This window comes from Fonsecaea monophora (genome assembly GCF_001642475.1).
Source record: "Fonsecaea monophora strain CBS 269.37 chromosome Unknown Scaff85, whole genome shotgun sequence".
Taxonomy (NCBI): domain Eukaryota; kingdom Fungi; phylum Ascomycota; class Eurotiomycetes; order Chaetothyriales; family Herpotrichiellaceae; genus Fonsecaea; species Fonsecaea monophora.
Window position 1 is genome coordinate 100,535 of NW_019174016.1, and position 12,236 is coordinate 112,770.

Genomic DNA, 12,236 nt, shown 5'->3' on the forward strand with positions numbered 1-12,236 from the left:
TTTCCAAAGATCCAAAGAATCCCATCTAATATAGTATTAGGACCACCCTTCCTCAAAACCCATGTCCTGTTCTGCTCTTCCCACTCGCCGATCGCCATTTGGCATTTGGCATTCATTATAATAGAATAATAAGGTAATACAACACATGCAGAATTCTCCGAGCGCCTCGCTTCGCTTCGCTTCAAAGAGGGAAATATGAATCGAGAAAAGTAACATCCAGGAGGTAGGGGAGGAAGAGAGAGAGGGAGAGGGAGAGGAAAAAGGCTGTGTTGTCAATAGATGTGATCCTCCTCTTGTTTCCATCTCCGTACTTAACTTCCGTTAACAAGAACAAAAAGAGTAAGATTATAACTCAAGAAGGGGACCCGGGATGTATGAATAAGTCCTCCTCCGTCATAAACTCAGGGTCAGCCACCAACCTCAGCCAGGCCTAGAGATAGGTATTCACTCTCTGTCTCTCTCTCTCTCTCTCTTATCACGTCGACGGACACTCCGGATTATCGCCCGGACACTCGTACGCCCCACAGTTGGTGCTGCCGCACGTCCCCTCGATGAAGACGCCGCTGTCCCACCCGGGCGCCGGCGCCGCGACGACCTCGCTCGAGTACAGGAACTGGCGGCACTCGCTTGTGCCGGCGTTGTAGGTGAAGGCGGTGCAGAAGCCGTTGTCGTCGCACTCGCGCAGGCACGACTCGTAGTCCGGCTGTGTGAGGATGTCCCAGTTGGGGTTCGAGTCGAGCGCCGTCAGCTGTTGGCCGCAGTAGACGGTCCATTGGCAGCCGCCGCAGCCGGGGCCGGGGACGATGGCTGAGGCGGTCGGGCAGGCTGTGAATCCTGTGGTAGTCGTCGTTGTGGTGGTGGTGGTGGTAGTGGTGGTGGTGGTGGTGGTTGTGGTTGGCGAGGTAGTAGTCGTTGTAGTAGTGGTTGAAGGTGTGGTAGTAGTAGTAGTTGTTGTTGTTGATGTAGTAGTGGTGGTAGTACTAGTTGTAGTTGTGGTAGATATAGTGCTTGTAGCCAGCGTCGCCGTGGTGGTAGGAGAAGCCGTTGTAGTTGTCAATATGGTACTGGCGGTGGTAGTAGAGACAGTCGTCGGTGTAGCCGTTGGAGTCTTGGTCTTCCACGTGGGCTGAACCGTAACCTAAAAGCAATGGTCAGAATACATCCCAAAGACAAGCACCAATCCATAGTCTCTACCTACCGTAATGGTTTTCGGCACCTCAATGCATGAACACGCAGTCTCCTGCTCATGTGATGGCAACCGCTCGAGCTGCTCCAGCAGCGAGTTAATCGGGTTCGGTCGTCCCCACGAACGCTTGGGAAACCAGCCGTGACCATGGCCAGACGACGCCGTTACGGTCACGGTCACCGCTGGCTCGGGAAAACGGCCGGCACAGAACTGTTCAGCTGGGCCATACCCTGCCAAATCAGCATATTGCGCATATATGCCCACCTCGCAGACCCAATCCGACCCAAACCAACCGGCCAATGCTGGGGTGGAGAGTCCAAGGGCAGCAAAACCGAGAAGCTGGCACCGCATGCTGGAGGCTCGAAGAGGAATGTCGAGAAGCTGTTGTTAGCGGGGAATGTAATAAAGTCGTCCACCTCTCATACAGATGCGTGAGGTTCTGCGGAGGTCAGATATAGCAGTCGACACGACACAAACAGGGGATCAAAGTAGGGTCAGGAACCTCCTTTACTCTTTGCCTGGCTCGTACTCGTTACAGTGTGATCAGCCATAGTGATGGTCACACTGACTATATGGCCAGAGAACCAGACGAGGGTACGCCATGGAGTATGTCCCCCAGAAACACCAGTTGGCTCGCCCTCTTTACTTACCCAAACGGGTAGGGAGACCTGAACGTGGCTTGCACCAGTGCCTGTTTTGGAAGCAATGATTGACTTGACGCATACAGTCTAGACTGAATTGGAGCTGGTCAGGGGGCCAAAGACACCAGATGCATCGTCAAATCTCGCATCGGCAGATTCCAGCTGTTCGATCCGAGTGTGTCGCAGAGAAGACGTAAACCCAGTCCTGCACTAATCCGTCGACGGATTCCAACGCAATTTTGTCTTAGTCACGTATTCGTGGTTTTGACGTCCTGTTCCAAAACATGTCGTCCGAGTAGGAGCCTCTTACCATGACTGCCGTCTGTATTCTCTCAATCTTGACATTGGTGAGGTGGCACGAAAAGGAGTGTAATATGGGATGCACACTGCCACCACCAGCATTGTACTTGATGGACTCAATTTCATCGTAGTCCCCGAAAGCTTCGTGTATCTTGTATCAATCAAGCCATGGCGTCTAAATAACCAGAGAATTGTTAGCGAGCGCTTCGTCGTGCAAAAGTCCGATGTAAAAGAGCTCCTTGTAATTCCTTGTGTCAATTGAATATTCCTCATTCTCCCAGAAGGGGCCTGATCTTTGCAATTTCATAGCGGCTTGGTCTGGAGCATTGAAGGTCCTCCGACTCCTGTAGTCAAGTCACCTGTGGGCTGTCCTGTTCCTTGAGACACCGACTGCCTTTGGCCCTCTTGAATATATATGAGATTCCACCACCTCCTATCATGTCCTGGTCAAGGGTGGCCACCTGCTCGAGACAGACATCATCAATTGCAGCCAACACTTGTGCCCTCAGCTTCTGATCTCCGTCTTCCTGGGCCAGGATTGAAGTGTCCACATGCCTGTATTGCATCAGTTGATGTTTCTCTGCCTCAAGTTCAGTCACCATGGATGGCATCTCTGCGCTTGACGTGTTTGCTGACGACAGGGCTTTTGATATATCAGCGGGGCCTTCAGGCTTCTCATCGCCGTATCCGTCTTTGTCGTTCCCACCTAATGACGGATCCTGTTGCACGCCATCATTTTCATCCTGGCCTGTTCCCTCCTGGCCCGCACCCTCACAACCACAGTCGATCAGGTCATGGGTTCGTAAACCGCTGCCCTCGTCCAAGCGAAAAAGGTCTTTCAACTCTTCTTGACTAAAACTTGACGTGCCACCCTGAGCCTTAGTCTTCGGCTCATTGAAAGCGGACGATCCCAGATGTGACCCGCCTTGCATGATGCTGTCCGCCAATGCTCGCTTGACCACCTGCCGCTGCCAGATGCGCTCTTCCAAGCCACCCTTGATCAGAAACCTGTAAATCTTACAGTGTCTCTTCTGCCCCTGTCGGTAGATGCGGGCCACTGCCTGATCGTCCGTCGCAGGGTTCCAGTCCACATCAAAGAGAACTAGACGGCTTGCCCCGATCAGATTGAGCCCGACTCCGCCTGCCTTAGCGCTCAGAAGAAACATGAAGCACTGTGGTGCTGTTGAGCGGTTAAACTTGTCCACGAGAGCCTGTCTCTTCTTAGCAGCGACTGAACCATCAAGACGGAGAAAAGACAAGTTGGAGTTTGCTGCCAGCTGCTGGATCAAGTTGAGTGTCGAGGTGTAGTTGGAAATGACCACGACCTTTTCATCGGTATTGGTGCGAATTTGCTGCAGGAGTTGATCGAGGAGACGGATCTTGCAAGACACTGAGTTCTGATACAGTCTGGATAGCCCATCGGGAAGCATTTCGTTCAACGTGACAAGCGACGACGAGGGAGTTGATTCATCATTGCCATAGTTGGGATCCATCAATGCCGGGCTGTTGCAGAGTTTCTTCAAAATGGTGATCAGCTGAAATGCCGTCTCCTGGCTGCGCAATGCACTTTTGAACATAGGTGAACGGATAACGCTCCGATATATCTTTGCCTGGGCTGGTGTCGGTTTGCAGAACAGCACATATTCCGTCTTCGGAGGTAAGAAGTCTGCTAGAATGTCCGCCGTCCTGCGTAGTATAAACGCCGACGTCGTACGAGTCAATTCTTCACTTGCATCTTGACCATGCTCAATGTCCGCCGGCAACGCATCCGGTTGACGACTCCTCATAATGGGTTTCTCAAAGTCCCGGATGAAACCCTTTTGAGATCCCAGACACCCGTCGTTCACAAAGTTGACCATGGCAAAGAACTCGCCCAGGTCGTTCTGTATTGGAGTCCCCGACAGAATGATTCTCCGCTTCGTATTCAACGACTCAATAGCTTGGGCGGCTTTGTTCTTCATGGTCTTGAGACGATGGCCCTCGTCACAGACAACAATGTCAATGGGTGGCCCTTTGGCAAGATCATCGGCTACTATCCTCAATCTTTCATAACCAATGATCATCACCTGGTAGACTTTCCCATCGAAGTTGTTCAGACGAGTCTGTTGATCTTCAAACTCAAGTACTCCAAGCCTGTCAGACCCGAGCCATTTCTGGAATTCTCGTTTCCAATTCCGTATGAGGGTTACCGGACAGACAATGAGAGCCTTTCTTATTACCGGTGGTTCTCGGAAGACTGGATTTTGCCGCAGCAATGTCCACAAGAGAGCGATTGTGGTCAGAGTCTTGCCGAGTCCCATGTCGTCTGCCAGGATGCATCCTTGACCATCAGGATTACGCAGCCCCATGACGCATTCGTAGAGGAACTTCACTCCTTCTTGTTGATGTGGTCGCAACTTCTTGCCAATTAGGGGGTCTAACACCACGTCCACGACTTGTCTCCCTCCAGGTAGACTTTTGGGTCTCCTGAAGACAATTGCTCCATCCGCATTGGGATCGTGCCGTGGTCTCGGCGATTCACCTGAGCCTTGTGGGATTATCCTCGACTCCTTCAGTGGTTGTTTGAACCCGCTGGCACGACTGAGTGGTGGAGGACGTTGGTTCTGGACCCGAGCCTTCTCTTTCTGTATTTGAGCTTTCATTTGACTCTGTATGCTTAACTTTGCCTGCGGAACCTCAGAGGGTTTCGTTGGCAGAGACGGGGGTGCGGCCTTGTGTTCGACGTCCGTAGGCTTGGGCTTGGAGCCGATCGCTTGGAGGTAGGCATTCTTGCTGATTTGCGAATCGACTTCGACTTCCTTTCCGCTAATGGTCAGGTTCAAGCCGGGCTGTAGGGGTAAAGCGATGGCAGTGCGGCCAATGATCCTTCCCGACTTTGCATAGAGTGTTGCCTGGCCATCTTTTACGGCGAGGACCCCATCATCCGTCCAAGTCTTGTTCTTTTTGTTCGTGGGGATACGCCTGGAGTAGTCATGAGTGAACGGTGTCTGCGAGGTCTATAGGTCACGTACCAGAGAATCGAGAAATAGCTCTCGGGCCCTTCTGATTCATTGCCATCCAGCTCCAGAGCAGGACTTGGAGGGTTGGAGATCAACTTGAGGGGTGGTCTTGCGCCCTCATCGGATGATGTCTTCGCCGTTTCAGTACGAACGTCGGAAGTGAGCTTTCTTCGCTTGGCTGGTGGTATCCCCTGGTCGAGAGCTTCGCTGTCAGCGGGTTTGCGGATAGTGAGAGGCTTGAAAGGCTTAGAAAACATCGTTTGTCACTCTGTGTATAGTGGCACTGTCAAAAAAAGTCCACCAAGCCACAAGAAGAGATATACGGCACGCGTAGCGCGTGCCACGCGTGTTCACGCGCTTCCACGTGAATGATGACGTCGATGTCTCAAGCTAGCAAGTCTACACGGAACTTTATCTGTGAGCTTAAATTCGAGCTTAATCATGTTCGCCCTTAAGTTTATCATCTCAATAGGCACGGGAAAGTAAACAGTTCGTGTCATCTTTGATCAACATTGCTTATCGTGTATCTATGTTGCGTTAAACCTGGGTAGCCTCATTATAGAATTATGGAAGAAGTGAAAATGCGAAATCAGAGTCGACCACCCATTCCTCCTTCCTCGCTCCATCCCCTAGGAAACACCTTGCTGCCGACGTTAGAAGTCAATGAAAAGGACAAAAGGAAAATGGTCGGGTGTGACGGTCGTCTAGATCGGGGTGCTGCTTGATGCGCCGGTGCTGCTGGTAGTGCTCGTTGCGTCCCCGTTCGAGGTCGTGGAGGTCATTGAGGTTGTCGAGGTCATCTCCGAGGTTGTTGAGGTCGTCTCCGAGGTCATGGAGGTTGTGGAGCTGGTCGAGCTAGTCGAGCTTGACGATTCGGTAGTAGACATTGTAGAGGATGATGATGTGCTGGTAGGTTCCACTGGATCAATCAAGCTCGACGAAGTAGTAGTCATTGTCGAAGTGGTGGTCGGCGTCTCAGAAGTAGTAGTCATGTCAGAAGTTGTGGTCGTCATCTCAGAAGTAGTAGTCATTGATGAAGTCGTGGTCGTCATCTCAGAAGTAGTCGTAGATGTACTGTCAGCCGATGTGGTCGAGGTTGTGGGTTCAATAGGGCCAATCAATGAGCTACTTGTCATGGAGCTTGTGCTGCTAGAAGATGTGCTGAAAGGCGGGATATCATCAAAGCTCGTGGTTGTGCTCATTGTGGATGTCGAGCTCGTGCTGCTGGAAGTTGAGCTTGTGCTGCTGGAACTCGTGGTTGGAGGTTCGACGGGGCCAATAACTGAGCTACTCGTCATAGAGCTTGTACTGCTGGAAGAGGTAGTGAAAGGCGGGAAATCATCAGAGGTGGTAGTCGTGCTCATTGTGGATGTCGAGCTCGTGGTACTGGAAGTCGTGGTTGGGGGCTCAACTGGACCGACCGCGGAGCTACTCGACATAGAGCTCGTGCTGGTAGAAGACGTGGTGAAAGTCGGAATATCATCAAAGCTCGTGGTCGTGCTCATTGTGGATGTTGAGCTGCTTGTAGTCGTGGACAGAGTCGACGTGCTCGAGCTGCTTGATGAAGTGGAGAAGGGATCCACCGCAGATGAGGCGGAGCTAGACGAAGTAGAGGTGGAGCTGGTTGTGCTCGACTCACTCATAGAAGACGTGCTTGACTCACTGGTCGTCGAGGTAGAGGACGAAGAGGTCGTGGAACTAGACGAAGTGGACATGGAGGTTGAGGATGAGGATGATGAGGTGGAAGTGTCATCCACCACTGAAGAGGCGGTGGTGGTGGTGGTCATGGTCGAGGAAGTGGAGCTGGAGGATGTGGTGCTGGACATACTGCTGGTGGTTGAAGTTGTGCCAGGGTTGATGCTCGTGTCGGTGAGCCTAACAGGGAAACAGTCATTAGGGAGAATAAAATCCCAATAAGCGAAGACCGTGGCGTTGGTGAAGACGCAGAATTGGGCAGTTCCGAAGTCAATGTCACCGGAGATGGCGTTGATTTCCCATCCGGAATAGACTCCTGGAGCATAGGTGCCATCAGTGCTGGACTTGCGAAGTGGTTCCGTCATTGTGTCGCTGTCAAAGCCCATGAAGCCAGACTGCCCACTGAACCCGAGGATCTGGTTTTGCTCATCGTACACCAAAGCCCAGGCGTCGTCCATGTCAGTGACAGCAATAGCAACAGTGCCCGCGAAGCCGAGGTAGCTTGTAAGTGTTTGGCGCCTCATCTTCGACCCGAGACCCCCATTAAGAGACACCAAGAAGCTTCCGTCACCCATTACCCGGTCAGGAGGTGTATCTGGAGTGACCGTCGCAGAGGTCGTCGCAGAGGTTGTGGTAGAGCTCGTGGTCATCGATGATGTCGTCGAATCTGTAGTGCTGGTGCTAGAAGAGTCTGACGTCGTTGATGTTGACATTGAAGTGGACGACGAAGAGGTGGTAGTGCTGTCTCCAATTGGTCCAACTGCTGATGATAGCGAAGAGCTGGTGGTCGACGATGTCATCGGTGTAGAAGAAGTCGTGCTCGAGCTGTAGGTGAGGGCTGGGGACGACGTTTTTGTGGTCGAAGTTGGATTCAAGGTAGGCGATACTGTGACTGTAACAGTGTGGACACCTCCATTGCCACCTTGGCCGGGCTGGAGAAAACCAGGGAGCCACCCGTTCCAGCTTGGCGTTTCCTGAGGGCCGACTTGATAACCACCGCCTTGAGAGCCGCCCTGCTGAGAGCCACCCTGCTGAGAGCCACCCTGATAGCCACCTCCTTGCGAGCCTCCGTGTTGAGAACCACCTTGGGAGCCACCTTGGGAGCCACCCTGGGAGCCACCATGTTGAGAGCCGCCTTGCTGCGAACCACCTTGGGAGCCACCATGTTGGGAGCCGCCTTGCTGAGAACCGCCTTGAGATCCACCCTGAGGCCCAACTTGATAGTAGCTGCCACCCTGAGAGCCACCTTGCTCAGAGCCACCGTGTTGAGAGCCACCTTGAGGCCCGACTTGATAGCTACCGCCCTGAGATCCGCCCTGAGATCCGCCCTGAGAGCTACCGTGTTGAGAACCGCTTTGCTCAGAGCCGCCCTGAGAACCACCGTGAGGCCCGAATTGCGGGGGACCGTGCCAGCCGCCCAGTCGTCCTGGCCCATGTGACCCGTGACGCCCTCCAAACCCGCCGAACCAACCTTTGGCAGCCGGTTTGGTAGGTTCGCTCACAGCCTCCCAGGCTTGACTGGCCCCATCACAGGGACCGAAGCCGGTAGGGTAGGCGCAGAAGGCGATGGTCCGAGTAGATGTCACCCTGACCGTCACATCGGGAGTGTTCTTGAACGCAGCGGCAACGCCAAGAGAGGCGAGAAGAAGAGTTGAAGTCAACATGTTTGCGGTAAAGGAGTGACTAGAAATCACGAAAAAAGGAATGGACGGCACTTGGTGCCAAAGAAATGTCACACGGAAGGGGAGAGAGAGTGTGTGTGGAAGATGATGAATGAAGAGAACTGAGGAGCGACATTGGCATCAAGATATATAGAAAGGTCAGACTCACCCAGTTAGGAGGTATACCTACCATCGCGGGCCAGGAGATTCCTGTCTCCAAAGTCTCAGTTGGTGGAATTTCGGCACAAAGCCTCAATCACCTTGCATGCAATTTTCGATCCCGATATCAACATCGTAAAGATGGACTGGATGTTAGTGGCTAACGTTAAACTGCCTTTCCAGCCTGTAGTGATAGGTGTGTTTATGCTTCTCGAACGGTCCCGGCCATTTTCAAGGTTGGGGAGACGCGAACAGGTTCTTAAAAGGGAAATTTGGCGAAGAGCCAAGCCAAGCCTTATTCAGGGGACGCGGGGACGGTACAGCCATGCTTATGCCATAAATAGTTAGTCTGGTTGCACAAAGACGGTAAGGCGCCGGCTAGGCCTGTCCGATTCAGCATAATTGTGGCGCTGGGTGGTGTGTGCCCTCTGCCTCACGCCTTTAGCGCTTCATCTTATCCGGTAGATCCCGACGATCTTTTGTGTGCTTGTTTACTTTGTGGAGGCCACTACCGACAGGTCCTTTCGTAAACAAAGTTGACCACCCTCCAACTAACTCAGCCTTCTGCTTAGATCTTGAATGCTCTTCAAATCTTTTGCCGAGATCAGAGGGAGCCAAGCCACTGGCGCTCGTGTTTGTAAGGTCTGTTCACCCGAAAGATTTGTGCCTCCATCCCATGTGCGCCAATCATACAATCACGACACGGTTATCTAACATAGTGGCGCCTCGTCGAGCACGCCAATCAGCGTATCCACACAGAGCACGATGGCAGATTCAACTCTGGGGACGGCGCCACAAGCCCTCGGGAACCACACGCCCGAGGCGATCATCCTCATAGATCTGCGACGAACCCTATGGAGATAGATCGAACAGAAGCTGGGGAGGATCGTCATATTCAAAGGGGCCATCGATACTCGTATCTACTGGAACGCGAAACGCGTGGTTATGAGGACGAACCACTTCCACTGGTCAAGCCACATGCTCCAGGGCCGACTTCCTTTCCAATGGCCCCTTAACCCCCCAACCGTATATCCACACCAGATACAACACATCAGAGTACAAGTACACGATCCGCCTTGACGAATCGATAGATTTGTAGATCGTTCAATCTAATCTGCATGCTCCCTCCAGCCCGTCCACACCATGTCAGACAAACACGCTTCCTGGTAACTGCGCTAGATAAAACGCAGCCACCATCAGGTCATCGGATAAAAGAACCGAGACAAGTAAGAACAAGCACAGGACCCAAGGCAATAACAGGCCAGAGGCCAGGAGGTTCTGAGTAACATGGGTCAACGGTAGGTGGGAGAGCGGAGAAAAGCTCTGGACAAGGTAATCTCTCAAATTGGTTGAATGCCCAGTTGTCGGACGGCCTGGAACGTCTTCACATGCTTCGGGTGTCGTGATGTCGGCCGTCTTCCTGCCCAACTCGAGCTGATTGTTCGTCGACTCGAGTTCCCCCTGTAGGATCTGCACCAGAGCCCTCAGTTCTTGGATTTCATCCATAGCCAGATCTACCCTCTTCTGCAGTACCAGCATAGGGGATTTCGCCGAATTGGGGGCTTCTGGCGGAGGGGTGCATGGAGAGAGACTGGCGCGTCGACATGGAGAGTCGGGGATATCAGATCGCAGTCTCAAGGGCGACAAAGGATGCCTTCGGGCAGTAGGGGATCTGGTGGACCAGTCTGGCCTCATACGCCACACGGAAAGTGGCGTGGTGGGCCCCGACACCACGCTCATTATATCAACCGGTGAGGTGGGCGACAGAGCCAGGGTCCTTATTTTGCGGGCGCCGAGTGGCGTGCCACAGTGAGCGATACTACTGTTCAGCGGGGTTTCGCACTCCCCTTCACATTTCCATTTGATGGTGCCAAATGTGGAGCGGAGGACCTTCATCAAGACCTCATCACTTCCCGCGGCCGTGTCAATTGACAGCGTGAGTGATGGCATAGGTGATATTGGCGGGGTCCCATGGCTCTTGAGGAGTTGTCTCAGTGCAATTTTAATGACGGGTAGAAGGTATGTCGATCCCCAATCCTCAATCGCTTCGATCCATGCCTGGAATTCCTTGAAAGCACTCGTGTCGTGAAGATTGAACCTTGAGAGTTCCGACATACAGTAGCGTCCATCAGCATCAACGTAGTGGTAGTAGACAAGAGCGATGGAATTGTCGAGGGCACATGAGAATGATATTGGTTTTTCAAAGACCGGACGAGGCTTAGTGCATTTTCTGAACAAAAGCTGCAAGGCCCTGACACAGTGGGCTCCGGCGATTGCACATTGGTTTTTGGCAGACTGGACAGCATCCTCCGACGTGGTGTTCAGTCGCTCAAAGACAAGGAAAGGGCAGTAGGTGTTTGTTCCTGGAGACACGGTGCCCGAGTCAAAATCGACAATCGTCCCCGTTGCTGATGTGCAATGAGGCAGAACCGACAATTCTCTCTCATTGAATGCCTGTGTCGTGAACCCAGTAAGGAGGCCAGGTCGAGGGACAGGCAGCTCGAAAAGACTCTCTTGAGCCTTGACGGCTCGCGGTGGAAGTGCCTCTCGATTGAGCTTTGGGGCCAGAGATCGATGGAGGTTGAGGTTGACACCCGTCGTGGGGAGGATGTTGGGAGGGAACACCATTGACGATCCAAATCCCTTGTTACTTGTGACCTGTTCCCGCCATTCTATCTCTTGATTGTCGAACCGGTCAAGCTTCTGCAGGCAAGGCCTCAACCTGTCAGAGAAGGGCCGTGACAACTCGGACAACTGGAGATTGTCGGTGAAGATGATCCGAAATGCACTGAGGACAATCGTTCGAAAGTCGGACCATCTAAGGTGACTACCGTCAATAGCTCTCAGCAGGGACACTGGCGTGTCTGGCAATGGGCTTGAGGTCTCCATGACTGAGGAGAAAGATTGACAACGACAGTCTTAGTGACAGGCCCAGGTGAAAGGTCAACAAGTCTGTCCTTGACTGGCAGGCCTATTCTGGGGATACGGTGCACGGTCGACCTGAAGGATGATGAGAACATTTCTGGGGAATCCTGCAAGGTAATATGTCAGTACCACGTGGAGGGCGCTTCCGTCTGTGACAACATGTAGGCGCCTATGCAGGAGCAAAATTGGAAGAGCAGGTATCGTTCTCAAACAGTGCTAACAGTTAGTCAGTGCCACTGACACCTCGCCGCTTGCTTGAACAATATATCTGGAAGGATACCACACCATTCCCGTCTCGCCAATGTCCATGGAGACGCGGGATACTAGAGCATTCCACAGGGGCATGAAGACGTGGCCATGGTCTTGAAGGTCACAGGGCGCGTAGGCAGCCTCTCATTGTATAGAGGGCTTTCTAAGCAGCTTATAGCCAGGAGAAATGAGATAAACAGGGACAGGAGAAGGTCGCCTGACGCTGGAGCCTCATTTGCTGAGTCGAATGGTGTATATCTTGGTGGGCGGCTAGAAAAGGGTCAGCGGCTACGCAGCTCTTCGATGCCTCCCCATTTTTGGGGGCCAGGAAATTTTTGAGGCGAGAGTCGCGAAGAGATTCTTCTATCACTGTAAGAGATATGAGTATTCCCAAGCGATGACTAGCCGATCTAGAAAGTGA

The 12,236-nt window shown here is 52.7% G+C and overlaps 5 protein-coding genes across 5 annotated transcripts; 1 reads left to right on the forward strand and 4 right to left on the reverse strand.

The window, feature by feature from the left end:
• Positions 1 to 475: 475 nt before the first annotated feature.
• AYO21_09104 (hypothetical protein) lies at positions 476 to 1,537 on the reverse strand (the record flags this gene model as incomplete). The annotated part of the gene is made up of 2 exons (XM_022659042.1): positions 476 to 1,138; positions 1,199 to 1,537. The coding sequence occupies 2 exons, from the start codon at positions 1,535 to 1,537 to the stop codon at positions 476 to 478; spliced, it is 1,002 nt and encodes a 333-aa protein (XP_022508672.1).
• A 940-nt stretch (positions 1,538 to 2,477) lies between these two features.
• Positions 2,478 to 5,383, reverse strand: AYO21_09105 (hypothetical protein; the record flags this gene model as incomplete). Its single annotated transcript, XM_022659043.1, has 2 exons — positions 2,478 to 5,088; positions 5,139 to 5,383. The coding sequence occupies 2 exons, from the start codon at positions 5,381 to 5,383 to the stop codon at positions 2,478 to 2,480; spliced, it is 2,856 nt and encodes a 951-aa protein (XP_022508673.1).
• Positions 5,384 to 5,707: 324 nt separating this feature from the next.
• On the forward strand, positions 5,708 to 7,652 carry AYO21_09106 (hypothetical protein; the record flags this gene model as incomplete). The annotated part of the gene is made up of 4 exons (XM_022659044.1): positions 5,708 to 5,785; positions 5,835 to 6,991; positions 7,045 to 7,325; positions 7,372 to 7,652. The coding sequence occupies 4 exons, from the start codon at positions 5,708 to 5,710 to the stop codon at positions 7,650 to 7,652; spliced, it is 1,797 nt and encodes a 598-aa protein (XP_022508674.1).
• A 40-nt stretch (positions 7,653 to 7,692) lies between these two features.
• Positions 7,693 to 8,485, reverse strand: AYO21_09107 (hypothetical protein; the record flags this gene model as incomplete). Its single annotated transcript, XM_022659045.1, has 2 exons — positions 7,693 to 8,271; positions 8,324 to 8,485. The coding sequence occupies 2 exons, from the start codon at positions 8,483 to 8,485 to the stop codon at positions 7,693 to 7,695; spliced, it is 741 nt and encodes a 246-aa protein (XP_022508675.1).
• A 1,302-nt stretch (positions 8,486 to 9,787) lies between these two features.
• AYO21_09108 (hypothetical protein) lies at positions 9,788 to 11,530 on the reverse strand (the record flags this gene model as incomplete). The annotated part of the gene is made up of 1 exon (XM_022659046.1): positions 9,788 to 11,530. The coding sequence occupies one exon, from the start codon at positions 11,528 to 11,530 to the stop codon at positions 9,788 to 9,790; it is 1,743 nt and encodes a 580-aa protein (XP_022508676.1).
• Positions 11,531 to 12,236: the final 706 nt, after the last annotated feature.